The 15,649-nt window shown below is 51.7% G+C and overlaps 1 protein-coding gene across 3 annotated transcripts in view; it reads right to left on the bottom strand.

Moving 5' to 3' along the window:
• Positions 1-15,649, bottom strand: part of ZNF185 (zinc finger protein 185 (LIM domain)) — a 71,680-nt gene that overhangs the window by 29,053 nt on the left and 26,978 nt on the right. For all 3 annotated transcript variants that reach the window (XM_011974848.1, XM_011974849.1, XM_011974850.1), the window contains 3 exons: positions 9,504-9,608; positions 8,319-8,417; positions 4,095-4,184 (listed from right to left, as the gene is read on the bottom strand). In XM_011974848.1, the coding sequence (XP_011830238.1) occupies positions 4,095-4,184; positions 8,319-8,417; positions 9,504-9,608 (294 nt within the window). The remainder of the gene's footprint in view (positions 1-4,094; positions 4,185-8,318; positions 8,418-9,503; positions 9,609-15,649) is intronic.

The raw sequence follows: 15,649 nt of genomic DNA, 5'->3' as shown, positions 1-15,649 counted from the left end.
GGGAAAGTAAGGCTCCACTGCCCTGCAGGATGTTAGGACGACGCCACCCCCAAGGCGCTCCCTCATCAAACTCCTAGGAATAAAGTCCCTCCTCACTGAGCCCCACAGACCACCCCGGTCAGCCCAAGGGCCCAGCGTGGTTGGAGGGTCCACATCCCCTCCCCCTTGGCAGCCCTGACGACCCATGTCCGGTGTACCGGAGGCCATGGCCGCCAGGGCTCCCCGCGGAACAAGCTCAAGTCGCAGCAGCCCCGTTCGGTCCCTCGCGGGACCGCGCTTCCTCCCGCCGGGGACGGTCCACGCGCGGTCACCCCAAGGCCAGTCTGGCCGCGGCTTCAGACCTTATGCGGGGGAAGGGGCAGCCAGCGCCTCGGGCCCATTCGCGATCCTCGGGCGACCTCTGGCGGCCGGCGCGGGCATGGCCTCAGGAGAATCCCCGCGGAGGCCGAGCTCGCCCCAGGCGGCCATTTCACTTTGTGGACAGTCGCATTTTCCCGGCGGGCACTGCGACCGAGTTCGGGGCTTCAAGAAATGGCGGCGTGCGCAGGCGTACTCACTACGGGCGGGTGCTAGCCGAGGTGCACAGGCGCGCACGCGTCGCGTACGCTGGTGGCTAGTGCGCATTCGCACAGGCGCAGTCCCTGCTACCCAGACTCCCGGTAAGGCGAGTGCTGCGGTTCTCTTCCATCCGTTTTTCTTTTCCGCCCCTTCTGTCTTCCCAAATAGCTCGTCAAAGCTCTAGAGCAGGATTTGTCAACCTTAGCACTATTGCCATTTTGAACCCCATAATTCTATGGTGTGTGCTGGGGGGTGTGGGGTGGGTGCTATCCTGTTCACTGTAGGGTATTTAGTAGCATCCCAGATCTCTGCATTTAAGAAGCCAGTAGTATCTCCCACTCCCAGTTTTTACAACCAAAAATGGCTCCAGACATTGTATCGTAGCAGGCTGGAAGGTTTGGGAGATGCCCCTGGTTCAGAACCACTACCTGAGAACAATGGTTCTCAACCTAGCCTGGAAAGAGAATAAACTGGGGAGCTTTGAAAAAGACACAGATGATGGAGACCCGCCCCAGAAAAATAAAATCCAAATCTCTACCTGGGACTTCGGAAAGTTTTTGTTGTGTTGTAAACCAAAAATAAAATTCTAAGCTCCCCAGCCAAATGAATGGACACTTCTCTCAGCCAAGGGGACACAATGTGAAAAACTAGTTCAGGTCATGATGAGAAAGGGGAAGGTCGGACATGCCTCAATATATTCTCCATTTGGAATTCACACCCAACTGACCAGTATTAACATTGAGAGAGATATTCAGACTGACAAAACAGACTCTTTGAAGCAATAATATGCCAAATTCCAACCTGACTCTAGTATAGCATCACATGACAAAGAGCAGGTAATGAAAGAAATTGAAGTATTTTACACCAAAATATATTTTTTGACATATTTTGAAATAACCCTGCAAAGCTGTCTCTCCTGGGGGAAATTTACATTCTGTAGAGAATCTTCTTCCCTTTCCAGGGCTTTTTCTGATCTGAAGAGTTTAGCTGAGAGTCTAGCACCTTTTAAAGGTCTGAATAAGAAACATTGGTCATCTATTGCTTCTAAGGGCGGCCACTTATGAGACTTCATCTATATAAGAACTTTGGTCTCCACAACCCCTTATCTTAACCCAGGCACTCCTTTCTATTGATTGCAGGTCTTTAGAGAATAACAACTCTTTCAGCCAATTGCCAATCAGAAAATCTCTGAATCCACCTATGACCTGGAACCCCACCCTCACCCCCACCCCCACCACACTCCCAGCTTTGAGGTGTCCGGCCTTTCTGGACCTAACTAATGTATACCTCACATATATTGATTGATGTCTTATGTCTCCCTAGAACATATAAAACCAAGCTGTAACTGAACCATCCTGGGCACATGCTCTCAGGATCTCCTGAGGCTGTGTCACGGGTCATAGTCCTAACATTTGGCTCAGAATTTCTTCAAATATGTTACAGAGTACGGCCTTTTTCATCAACAGTGTGTTTCAGTACTTCCTAGGTGATTCTCAAATACAGCCAGAGTTGTGAAACACTGTAATCAAGAAAGTCTGTACTGGCCAGGCATAGTGGCTCACGTCCGTAATCCCAGCAATTTGGGAGGCCAAGATGGGTGGATCGCTTGATGTCAGGAGTTTGAGACCAGCCTGGCCAACATAGTGAAACCCCATCCCTAGTAAAAATATAAAAATTAGCTGGGCGTGGTGGCATGAGCCTGTAATCCCAGCTACTCAGGAGGCTGAGGCAGGAGAATCGTTTGAACCCGGGAGGCAGAGGTTGCAGTGAGCCGAGATCACGCCACTGCACCCCAGCTGGGGCGACAGAGTGAAACTCCGTCTCAAAAAAAAAAAAAAACCTCTGATTTTGCAGACATTTAAACATCAGAGGAAAGTAGTGTGAGCCTGGCTCTCGAGTTAGCTGGATCTGGGCTCTGTTCCTAGGTGTGTTCATCACAGGAGTGAGTCCCTCAATTTTCTCCTCTGTCAGGTTGCATAAGAAGCCTTATCCTTTTCCACGTTTGGGGAGAACTAAGGTGAGATTACACAGCATGTTAACCATGTTAACCAGCTGTAAGTTACTGATTCTGGGTCTTGAGACTAGGCTCCAAAGACAAGATTTCATAAACTAATTTTTCGTAGTTTCTCCTGAGGATTTTCTTAGAGCCTCTTCCCTTGGAACTCAGCTCTGCCACTTGTAAGGCCTTGGCTAAGTCACGTAATCTTTCTGTGCTTCAGTTTCCCACCTTACCCATCTCACAGGGTTGCTGGCAAGGCTGTAAGGCACCTGGCACAGCACAGTATTGGTGTCAGCTATTGTTTTCACTCTGATTGTTAATTGTCAGTGCAATTTGAATGAGAAAAGAAATATGTTAAGGCCTCATACCTTAGATATCCATTGCCCACTCCAGCCCCCAGCATCTTGGTTTAAGTAAAAAAGCAACAGCAATGTGGTATGAAAATGCAAACATGCATTCACCTTTTAAACACCTAAATCACATCAGACTCCCCTTTGGCTTAAAACTTGAAACAAGATCCAATCTCTTAATCATGGCTTACCAAGGCCCTGCTCCATCTATGGCCCTCCTCACTGGACAAGCTCCAGCCACTCTGTCCTTTGGAACGTGTTAAGCATGTTCCCATCTCAGGGTTATTTGGTTTGTGGTTCCTTATCTACAGCTCTCTTCACCGTATTCTTTCTAGAGTTGGCTCCTTCTCATCTTTAGAGGAGCTCGCCTGAGTTGCCTTTTCCACCCACCTAAGTCGTACCCTCCTCACCGTCATCACTCTATCTCAGCTGTGGCTGTTTTCTTTAGAGCACTATCCTTCTCAGGAGGCACAGAGACCTAGGCTCCAGGCTTTTGGATTTTGTTGTAATTAGGCATAAACCTTTGAGAGACTGTGAGGAGAACCATATGAGACGCTGTGAGTAGAGGGCTGTGCACACAGTAGGCTCCAATATCACAGTACAAGAGGCCAATCAAGCCCTACCTAGTTCACTGAGCCTCCTCTTCCAGCACTCCCTGACAAGGACACTCATCGCTGACCACACCCAGCAACATACAGTGCCCAGGAAACACCAGGTTTTCTTGGGCCCTTTACGTATCCTGTTCCCTCTGCTTGAAAGACTCCTCCTCACCTGTCAACATTCCATTCAAAGGCCACCTTCCCATGAAGCCCCCTTCCCCTCCTCTAGCGCTGATGTATTGCTCTAATCGGAACCAGCCTTTGCCCACCCCCCGGCCTGGGAGCTCCTGGAAGGCAGCTGTGTTTCTGATTTGTCTGTGTGCTCCAGCCTCCAGCAAAAGGCAGGTGCTGTCAGAGTGGTTGTTGACTGAAAGACCCTTTCTGAGTGTGGTGTACTTCCTGGCCAAGGCAACAGAGTTTAGTAGAAAGCTCCCTGGCCCCAGAAGCCAGAGGGTTCCCGTTGGGGCTTCTGCCCTTGCTATGTGCCTCAGGCCAGCTCACAAACCTTGCTGGCCTTCCTAGCCAAAGGCCAATGGACACACAGCCCAAGCTGCGTCTCTCGTTCAGCACTGTCTCCTCATACCTTACCTCTTTGGGTCTGCCTTTGCATCCTCCCGGGCTGCTGTGCTGTCGCTCTTCCTATCAGCAGGGACATCAGAGACTGAAGTGGCACTGGAGCTGAGGAAGGAAACACAGGCCTGCTGAGATCTCAGGCCAAAGAAGGCTGGGTCCCAGGTCTTCTCCCTCCAGGCTGCCTTCTCACCAGAAAGGGGGAAACTGTGTCTTCCAGTAAAGGCTGGTGTCTCAGTCTTGGCATTAGTGTGGCACCGATGCCACTGTGTGTGACAACCTCGTGTCAGCTTTGGACATGGCCTTAGCACCTGAGTTCAAGAGCAAGCACTGCCCCTGACCAATTTGGGTTCCCTGGGGAAGTCCCCTCCTGGTTTTGGGTTCTAGTATCCTGTAAGGTACATGGATGTGCTTTGGTCAAGGAATAGGCAGAGGGGGATATCCAGGCCTGCATGACTCAGTGAGTCTGGTGCACAAGTGCACACCTCCACTTCTTATATAACCTGTTTGTGTAAGTTCATACTTGGCTCTAAACCACTATTGTCTGTAAAAGGTATAACTGCCCTGTTGACGCTGTGTACAGGGAACATGTCTCTTGGGGCTTGGCTCAGCTCATCATGGCTTGACATGGCGGGTGCGTGGGAACCCAGAGAAAGAGACAGCGCAAGAGCTGTCTGTCTTTGCAGATGGACAGAGGGGAACCAGGACACAGCTTGGTTTGCCCATGCCCAGGGAGAGAAAGAATTAAGCGGCTGACCCTGAAGGCAAGGGAGAGCTGGCCACACAGCTGTGCATGGGGGCCATCGGACTAAGCAGCCAAGACAGGGCAGACAGTGTGAGAGTAAGCTGCTAATGATTTGAAAGCTAGTTTGAGAAAGCTGTGTAAGAGAGCTGCTGCTGAGTAAAGTCATGTCTCATTTACCCACTATCTCTCGAGTGTTCTTCCAGCTCCCTGCCCCATGTCCAACCATTCCCCTCAGCCCTGAGCTGCGGCTGGTACCTGACCCTGAGCATGACGTATCCTTACCTGACCTACACCTCCTTAGGGTTTGTGGGAGTCAAGAAAGATTGTTCCTTACTAGCACTTGCCAAATGCTCCTCACACCCACAGCAAAGTGACCATGCCCACCCAGAGAGCCCAGCACCAACCTACATGGACCCAAGCTGAGGTGGCAGAGAGGAGGGCATTGGAAGGCAGAGCCTAGGAAGAGATCCTGCTAGGAGGTCTCAGAGAACCTCTGCTGTAGGGACTACAGCCAAGTTTAGCAAGCAAATCATGGCTTTGCTGTCACCCAGCTGTGTGACATTGGGCATGTTACCTGACCTTTCTTTCTGGGCCTCAATTTTACCATCAATGAAATAGGGATGCCAATCATGTCTGTCTCGTAAGTATTCTGAGAAAAGTAAATGAGTTCATAGATGCCAAGTACTTTGAATAATACCTGGGCCATAACATGTGCTAATGTGTTCCTGTTACTACTGGGCCCTGTGGCTGTTTGTAGAAGCAGTGCTCCTTCCCAGTCCACCTGTATTCACCCACTCAATATGGATTTTGTGGCGAATGTCTTACCCACCCTTCACAGGGTTGAGTCACATTCTCTGTGTCTCTGTAAGCCAGGCAGACTGATGCTCACGGCATGCTGAACAATCACTGCCTATACAAGTCTGTGTCCTCCACTAACCAGCACACTCACTAAGGGGCGCTCTTGTTTGGTCCCAAACCTCTTTATGCCAGTTGTATTTGCACAAGAAGGGGACAGCAGGTCCTGGCCTCTGAAACCAGTGTCTCTGAGCAGGTCCAAGGAAAGGCCCCTGGGGCAGTAACTTAGTTATTTGAGCTGCCTCTAATGGGGAAGAATCACTAAGTTCAACGATTAAGTAAATCCATGAAAATGAATGGAAAAGGAGAGTGGTTGTTTCCATGAGAAACAACCTTGCCTTTGGAAAAACAATAAAGGAGTTTGTTGAAAATCATAGTCAAACTAAGTGTGTGGTCAGCCCTCTATGTTGTGGGTTCCACATCTGTGGATTCAACCAAGTTCAGATTGAAAATATTTGGGACCAGGTACCGTGTCTCATGCCTGTTATCCCAGTACTTTGTGGGGCTGAGGTGGGTGGACTGCTTGAGCCCAGGAGTTCCAAACCAGCCTGGGCAACATGGTAAAACCTTATATCTACCAAAAATACAAAAATTAGCCAGGTGCGGTGGTACACACCTATAGTCCCAGCTACCCGGGAGGCTGATGTGAGAGGATCCCTTGAGCCCAAGAGGTTGAGGCTGCTGTGAACTGTGATCACACCACTGCACTCCAGCCTGGGTGACAGAGCAAGGCCCTGTCTAAAAAAGGAAGACAGGAGAGGAGGGGAGGGAGGGAGGGAGGGAGAGAAGGGGGAAGGGGAGGGGAGGGGAGGGACTTGGAAAAAATAATTAAAATAGGATGGTTGCATCCATACTGACCATGTGCAGGCTTTTTTCTGTCATCATTCCCTAAACAATACAGTATAACAACTATTTATATACCACTTACATTGTATGAGGTATTACAATAATCTAGAGATGCTTTAAAGGGTACAGGAGGATGTGCATAGGTTACATGCAAATGCTACACCATTTTATATCAGGGACTTGAACATGCATGGATTTTGGTATATGAGCGAGGTTCTGGAACCAATCCCCCACAGATACCTAGGGACGACTATATAGGTAAGACAACTGTAAAAGACTGGGTTAAAATTTGTGAAAATCTAGAAGATTCTTCAGATGACTTTACAAGTAACTTTGAGGCCTGGTTTCACTTTAAGGAAACAGAGGACAGCACAGCCTTCGTGTTATGAGGGTGTATAAGCAGGCGGGGCGACACGGAGGAGACAAGAGCCACCCAATCACAGTAGACCAGAAGTCTCTTCGCGACAGCCATCAGCAGAGCCAGTCAAGCTGCACTACCATGGGGAGAGTAGCGGGAGCCCCAACTGGATAGAAGGCCAAAGGTTCTGCCATGCAGGATCCAGTGGGTCATGGGAAAGGGTTGGGACTTCATTCTAAGGAAAATGGAGAGCCACTAGAAGGTTTTAGCAGGGGAGAAATGTGATCTAGCTTATTTTTAGAAAGATCCCTCCAACACCTCTGCAGATGGCAAAAAGATGCAGGCTGCGTGGACAGGGCTCTAGCGGAGTCCTCCCCATTAGTGGCAGCTCAAAGAACAGAGTCTCTGGTGGCCTCTCCTTGGACCTGCTCAGAGACAGTGGTTTCAGAGGCCAGGACCTGCTGTCCCCTTCCTGTGTTGACTTGTGGGCCTGGATTTAGAAGTCAGGCTCTGGTTCCAGGCATGAATTGCAAACTATTGAAGTTAGTGAGGGAAAGGGGCCCTGGGTATGCTGAGGGAAGTAGGAAAGCATCAGCAGGGCCTTCCCTACAGGATTCCCTCCTTGGCCAGACTGCAGTAGGATGCAGGAGGCAGATGATATCTTGCGGTTGTAGCTCTTTGCAGACACTGGCTTTGCCACTCTTCCCTAGCTATCTGCTCTGAAGAAGGGCTCCAGCACAATTTGGAGCTAAACTATTTATGCCATCATCTGCATACCTAGCCTTTGCCCCAAGGATGATTCAGGCTTGGTTTGGAACCACTTAGGGACAAGTGGGACCTTGCCACTCCCCAAATCACCTGAGAAAGTGGCCCCTGACTTGATCCAGGTCCAAGAAGCCAGAGCCCAGCTGGACACACTGGTCTTTCCAGGGCTACTGCTTTTCCTCTCCCTGAACCTCACAGCAGAGCTGGCCGGGGTAGGGGTGGGGCAGGAAAAGGAGAGAAGGGAGAAAGCAGGAGCAAAGGGCCTCCTAGCTGGTCCTCAGAGCTTAACCGAAAAGTAAGAAGGTGCCGACTCTTCCATCATTCAGTCATTCACTCATTAGTTTGTCCCTTCGTGTATTCCCCACACGTTCATTTGACCAGCCCAGGACCAGCACCATGTGGGGGCTGGGCCTCCAGCTGTGAGTGGGCCTAGTGCCTACTCTGGAGGAGCTTGAGGGCCAGTGGCAGGGGTCAGAAAGAATGAACAAGATTCCAAGAAGTGGAAAGCCCAAGGACACAGGATGTGGTGGAAGGTGGGCGTGTGGGAGAAGCAATAGACAGGAGTCATAGGAAGTGACCAGTGCCCCACCCCCAGCAGTCCAAGCAGCCTGGCAGCTTGACCCTGTTCTGTCACCAGGAGCATGAGAGAACCTGCCTCCCCCGGGCAGCTTACCTTCCTCTCTCAGAGCCGATGTCTACTGCAGCCAAGCCTTCAGGCCAGGAGCCCGTGGCTCCGGATCCCACGTTGCCATCACTCAACTGTTCACTTGACCTGTTATGAGAAGTGAGTATTTGCTGACTCTGGTTGTGTTTTGATCTCATCTAACCCAGATGCCATGAGAGTGGGCCTCAAGTCCAGAAGCACAGGCCTTTAGCTGCTACTCTGTGCTGCTCTGACCAGAGCTGAGCCAAGCCCAAGTTAACTCTAACAGGAAGCATTTCTGTATTTTTTCCAAACCTGATGAGTTGGTTGGGAGCAAGGTGGAAAGTCAGGAGGAGGTCAGTTCGTTGTGGGGGCTTATTGCCAACAGAGCAAGGGGCAAGACGTGGGGCTGGTAATAAGCTATAGAGGGATTCCTTTCCTCATTCCCAGGGCTCAGGGTCCCAGCTAGAGGCGCCAGGGATCCACACTGAGAAGACGGGTGTGTGGGTTCTTAGCTGTAACTGGCTACCAGGTTCTCACTGAGGAAATGCCCAGCCTGCAGCCACTGCTCACCAGACACATTTGGCACTGGTCTGGCTTGGAAGACAGGTCAGTGGGCTGGCTGTAGAGCGACCGGGGACAATCATCCCATCTGGACTCATCATCCACCACTATGGCTCCAACTTCCCATCCTGGACCCCTGACCCCTTGCCACAATGTCTCCCGTAGTCCACAGGTCATCCTGAAAGTCTCAGCTACATGCTGTATGGGGGCCCACATACTTTGGTCACTGACTCTCCCAGACTGCCAGCTTGGTGGCCTTGCTTTGCCCTGGCCATTGGCAGGGCTGCTTTGTCCTGCAGTAAAAGCATAGTGAGTGTGGAATCTTCAGGGGAATGGAAGGAACCCAGCACAGGCCAGGAGCTGGGGATAGCCTGCCCTGGAGTTTGGTCCTGCTCTCCAACTGGCTCCCTGAGGAATCATGGCAGGGGCCTACCCCACTCCAGGCCTCATTCATTTGTTCATTCTTTCTTTCAACAGATATTCATTAAAGACCTGCACTGCCCTAGGCACTGGGGGAACAGCGGGAACAGGACCATCCTGGCCCCAGCTGCATCCATTGACATTGCACCAGAGGCCATGGAAGTCCTTCAGCTGGGTGTATGTGGGCTCCATGTTCTGGGAATGAAGTGTCTGCTTCCTGCACTGAGTTACCTTGCAGTGTCTGTGTTGGGGCCCCTGAAAGCCTCCTCGCCAGCCAAGTCCCTCTGGAGCTCTCTGGAGCAGGGGGCCTCCTTGTCTTTGTGGCCTGGGGAAGACCTATGGAGGAAATAAATGGAAGTTAACGATGCAGCAGCCATTCACACTAAGGTGTGGGCTGTTACCTCATCCTCAAATGCCAGCTGTCTCCACGGAGCTTAGAACCTGCTACTGGGCTGGGTGCAATGGCTCACGCCTATAACCCAGCATTTTCAGAGGCCGAGGCAAGAGGATCACTTGAGCCAAGGAGTTCAAGACCAGCCTGAGAAACATAGCTAGACTCCATCTCCACAAAAATATTTTTGAAAGTCAGGAGTGGTGGTGTGTGCCTGTGGCCCCAGCTACTTGGGAGGTTGAACCTGAAACGTTTGTTAAAAAACAAAACCACAAACAAACAAACCCTGCTGATTGACAGATTGGCCAATTCTCAAAACTTCATTAGTAATAGCTACTGTGTTTTGGGTTTGTTTTTGTTGTTGTTGTTGTCGTTGTTATTGTTTTATAGCTACTGTGCTGGGATTACAGGCGTGAGCCACTGCGCCTGGCAATAGCTACTGTTGATTGAGCATTTGAGCCTGTTCTCATGACTTTATATACATTAACTCTGCAAATCAACCCCAGGATATGGGCACTGTTATCACCCATGCCCATCTTTCAGATGAGCAAACAGAGGCACACAAAGCCCATGTGATTTGCCCCAAATTTCACAGGTAATAAGAGGAGTAGCTCAGATTCGAATCCAGGCAGTCAGACTTCAGAGTTCTGGACTATATCCCTTTATGGTGTAAGACTGATCCTAATCTCCTAATTTAAGCCCCCTTCTGTTCTCCTTCAGGTCATCAGGGAGCCCCATGTTGTCAACTCCAGGAGAGACAGTCCCATCATTATTTCAAACCACCATTCAGTACTGCTGACCCAGTGGGCCACTCCAGCCTTCTCGCCACCCCTCCTCCCTTGACCCTGTCAACACGACCTGCCTACCTCCCTGGCCACACACCTTCCTGGTCTCTGCCTTTTTCTCCTCCCCTTCACGTGCTCCACCACCTGCTGGGCTGTCTCCTCCCCTCCCAAAGCGTCAACTGCCACCCTTGAAGCAGTGATCTCCACTTGTTCCCGCCTCTCCTCTGTACTGGCCTGCACACCCACTACCTCCCAACTGGCCCTCAGGAGGCTCACTCTCAACATGGTGAGAAGTGACTGTCCTCACCCAGCTGTCCCCAGGAGGGTTGGCCAAGTGGCTGCCACTTGCATAGTGACGTCAGTGCCCAGCTTCCGCTGGCTCGCCACGAGCCCCATGTGAAGCTAGTTTACGGTCATGATTTCAGCTCTATTCTGTCTGCATATAACGTGGAAAGCTCTTGAGCCCTGATCACTCTCTCAAACCTCAATCACAAACCTTCAAATACCTCCCTCCTGGAAATTTTGACTTCAATGCCTACAAATATACTCATCAAATGAGTTCACTCAGCAAATGCCAACTCTTTCAATCACCCCTCTCCGTCCCCCTGCTCCCTGCCCCGACTAGTACAATGAGCTATGGTGCAGAAGGTGGAAGTTGGGAGTAGGGCAGGCTGGGCGGATCTGCGTGCTCTGGACCATGTAACCTTGAGCAAGTTACTTAACCATTCAGGGTCTCAGTTTCTTAATCTGTAAAATGAGCATAGTGATTGTATCTACATCCATGCAGAATGGATGCTGCCATGCAGAATCAACAAGCCCCTCAGAAGCTGCCTGGGAAAGAAACTCAGGAGAACGAGGTGACCCAGAAGAGAGGACATTTCAGGTGGAACAGAAAAATGAAGAGGGGAAAGGGCATCTCAGGCAGAGCCTCCAGCCTGCACAGAGAAAGGCCCAGGGAGGGAGGAGCCTGCAGGTGGGGCCAGGTACTGAGTTCAGGCTGCAGAGCATAGTGGGAGGGGCTTTGCAGGGCTTTGTGCAGAGAGCTGGCATAACTACTTCTGCCCTTTGAAAACATCACCCAGGTAGATGTGGAAGGGAGTCCAGGGATGGGATAGTAGGAAACGGCTGCAGACAACTGGGTGAGTGGCAGTGGAGGCCTGAGCCAGGGGCAGAGCAATAGGGATGGAAACATCTCTAAAATAAAATGGGCAGGACTTGGTGCCTTGGGGGCAGAATTAAAAGTGGGAGGAGCCAAGGAGGAGAGTAAAGGGACTTAGAGATCGCTCAGGACTCATCTTGGGTGTCACTTCCTCTGGGAAGCTCTCCTCAAGCACTCCCACCCACGACACTGTTGAGAGGCCTCTGCTCAAAGTTCCTGCCACCCCAGGGATGAAGGGATGACCTTCAGTGTACACTCCCGCTTCTCTCCCCAGTCTCTGGCCTTCACAAGGTAAGGGGCCCAGTCTCCCTGCTTGGATCTCTCCTAGCCTCCACCCCAGCCCCTGAATCCTGCCTGCATGTCACCTGGCTGTCTGTCCTCCACCCCAGGGCAGGGGCTGAGCCCCTCGTGCTCCCTGCTGGTTGTGGCCTCCTTGACCCACCCCTCCCCAGCACAGAGCCTAGTGGCCTGGAGAGCTGTGGACTCTGACCACAGCAAGGGCCCTTCTGGGTAGAAATGAAACCTCCCAACCCGTGTTTCTACCAACCATTTGCAGAGGCAGCCCCAGCCTGTGGCCCCACCAGGGCATCCAAAGTGGCCGTTTGTGAGGCCAGGGGTAATTCTGCATTCATGGGCTGGTAGAGACTGAGGGGTATGAGAGACTGAGAAAACCCACAGACCAAATTTGGAATGAAAACCAGTGGGAGGGGATGTCGCAGACTCAGGGGTGAGGACAAAGGGCCCCTTTGAGCTTTCCTCTTGCCAGCCATGCTCAGAGCCCTCCCCCAGGTGACCACAGGCCACCCCAGACACACATCCCTCCAAATCTGATGCATTCTCTGGCTGTACTGCAAGGCATGACGCCCAGCAGGTTTGGCCATGGTGTGGCCAGGGCCAGAGAGAATATAGAGCTCTCAGGCTTTGTGGGGGTGGACCCTTTACCCCAAACTAGACCTCCTCAGGTCCATGAAGCAAAGCCTAATTCCAAGCCACATTGCAGTCACTCCTGCCTTTGACTGTCCCTGGGCACTGGAAGTGCAGACAAGCTTGAGTCCCAGGCCTGCCCTGGTGAAGCTCTGGGCCCAGCAAAGTCAGACGGGGGCAGAGAGGCATGGAAACTGACCTTGCTGTGCTGTAGGGCCCAGAACAGGTTTCGCCATGGAAGCAGTGGACAAGCTTTATGGAGGCATAGCCTGACCCAGGCCAGCTGAAGCGAGATCAGGGGAAGAGGAGGAGGTAGAGGCTGGCAGAGGTCCTGAATGTACAGACTAGATCTGGTATGGCAAAGGGAAGATGCAGGATGGGCTTGAAGTGGAGTGGGGGGTTTATAGGATCAGACTGGAACTTTAAAGAAGCCAGTCAGGGGTCCCAGGAGGGGTAGGGTTTGGAGTGGCCAAGGTGAAAGTGAGGAATGGCCCATGGAGGGCTGGGTCAGTGGGCTGCTCATCTCTGTCCCTCCACTTCCACCCTGGTCAGGGCCTGGAGCGCTCAAAGTGACCAGACGGAAATGGAAGGGCTACCAAGGACAAGGCCTCTCCCATCAGGAAAGCCAGGAGGGGCCCTACACACACAGACAGCTCTGACTTCTCCCCATCTCCTCTCGTGATAACGATGATGACATCGTTGTTGAGAATGATGTCATTTATGATGACAGTATAAAACCCCTGGCTGCCTCATTTAAAGCAGGTGGTGCCAGGGAACCGGGATGTCACAGGTAAGCACAACATATTTTCTCACTGGCGTTTCTGGCTCTGTCAGAGAGGAAATGGGAACAAAGTGTCACCCCAGCCTGCTCCAGTGACTGGTGTCAGACTAGGGGAATTTGGACAGACACAGAGGGAAGATGGCTGTGCGAAGACAGAGGCCGAGATGGGAGTGAGGTGGGCGCAAGCCAGGAAACACCAAGGATTGCGGGCAACAAAAGGTAAGAGAGAGGCATGGAACAGATTTTGCCCCAGAGCCTTTGGAGGAAACATGGCCTTTCCAGAATTGTGAGAGGATAAACGCCTGTGGTTTTAAGCCACTCGGTTTCTAGTACCTTGTTACAGCAGCTCCAGTAAACTAATACAGGGGTCTCTCCTCCCCTGCAACTCGCTACCCCACCACCTCCCCAGACTCCCAACCACAGACATCTCTAGTCCAATCTGAAGTCCAGGACCATGCTGGAAGGCTGCACACCCTTGGAAGGCACTCAAGAAAGAGAGGCAGGCATCTGCTGAAGCCTGAGGCCCAAAACGGATCACAGCCACCTGTGGGAATGTGAGCAACTGTGGCCTGTGCCAAACAGTGTGTGACTCATCCTGCCAAAGAGTGAGGAGGCGGGGATGTGGGGCGGAGGGATACTACGTTTTCACTGCCTTTGGCCGCATTTCCCTCAAATGCCGGCAGGTGGAGATATTGATCTCTTCCTGTATTTGAATAAGGGTCCTGCAGTTCAGCACGCCCCAGAGCACGCCCCAGAGGATACCAGCACCCAGACACTGTGGTAAGTACTTCAGGTGCATTATCTCATTTAGTATTTGAGACAGCCTTGGGAAGTAGCTATTACTGCTCTCCCTATTTTACTCACGGGAAAACTGACGCACGGAGAGATGAAGGGACTTGTTCAAGGTCACACAGTCAGTTCGATGCAAAGCCAGGGTTTTGTCCCGTGCCAGAAGCTGTGCTCCTACTCCCTGCTCCCCAGACGCTCTGCCAGGCAGCATGCTGGGCAGAGCCTAGGACCAGGACCCAGAAGGCCCTGCGCTGGTCAGGTGAGGCAAGCTTGACCAGAGCTGCGGGTAAAGCAGCCAGGTCTGGGGGTGTCGAGAAGGGGTGCTCCAAGAGAGGGTCCCTAAACTGGGTGTAGGTTGCAAGGGGGGCAAGAGTTATGAGGAGCTGACCTTTGCACTGTAGTTAAGGGAGACAGGGCAGGGCAGGGAGTGGGGAGAGGATAGCCTCGATGGGTCTGTGCCTGGGACAAGGCTGTGACATTCTCCTCTTCCACTCTGCCACAAACCAGCCTTTTCTGAGATGCTGCAGGACCCTGAGTTTGGTTGAGTCATTGCTCCTCACGGGCTGGGCTTCTCAGACACCAGGCAGATAGGAGCTGGGCCTGGGAGTACTGATGATGGCTGCCTGGTCCAGTGCAGCACCTAATGGGGTAGGGTCAGAGAAGACGGCCCTCCAGGGTCAGGATCAGCCAGCAGCTTTCCTGGAAGCTGCCTGGGTGAGCTCCAAATATTGAGAGACCAGAATTGGAGGAAAGAACTATCAGAAGCGTCAAGCTGAGCCTCCTGTTGGGAGCTTGCTCCGGACCCTGAATCTCTAGCCTTTATTTGTTATGGCAGCCTGAGCAAACTTAAAAAGCCACCTTGCAATGACAACCATATGATGAGTATTAAACATCCAAAGGAATTTTTTGGAATAAATGTCAAAGTGCCTCTTAAATCTATAATACAGCACAGTCTAATTCTCCTCCATTATCTCTCTTTTTTTCTTCTTGTTTTACAGACAGGGTCTTGCTCTGTCACCCAGGCTAGAATGTAAGGGTGCAGTCACAGCTCATTGCAGCCTCAAACTCCTGGGCTCAGGCAGTCCTCCCACCTCAGCCTCCCAAGTAGCTGGGACTACAGGTGTACATCAATGCTCCCAACTAATTTGTAATTTTTTTTTTTTTTTTTGGTAGAGATGGGGTCTTGCTAGGCTACCTAGGCTGGTCTCAAACTCCTGGCTTCAAGCCATCCTCCTGCCTTGGCCTCCCAAAGTGCTGGGATTACAGGCATGAGCCACCATGCCCAGCCTCCTATATTATCTTCTAACAGGCACCTGAGGCCGAGCGTGGTGGCTCACACTTGTAATCCCAGCACTTTGGGAGGCCAAGGGGGGCAGATCACGAGGTCAGGAGTTTGAGACTAGCCTGGCCAATATGGTGAAACCCCGTCTCTACTAAAAATGCAAAAATTAGCCAGGCATGGTGGCATACACCTGTAGTCCCAGCTACTCAGGAGGCTGAGGCAGAAGAATCGCTTGAACCCGGGAGGCGGAGGTTGCAGTGAGCAGA

Source organism: Mandrillus leucophaeus, unplaced genomic scaffold, assembly GCF_000951045.1.
Source record: "Mandrillus leucophaeus isolate KB7577 unplaced genomic scaffold, Mleu.le_1.0 Scaffold1495, whole genome shotgun sequence".
Taxonomy (NCBI): domain Eukaryota; kingdom Metazoa; phylum Chordata; class Mammalia; order Primates; family Cercopithecidae; genus Mandrillus; species Mandrillus leucophaeus.
The sequence above is the reverse complement of the archived record's forward strand: the minus strand, read 5'-3'. Positions and strand labels throughout refer to the sequence as shown.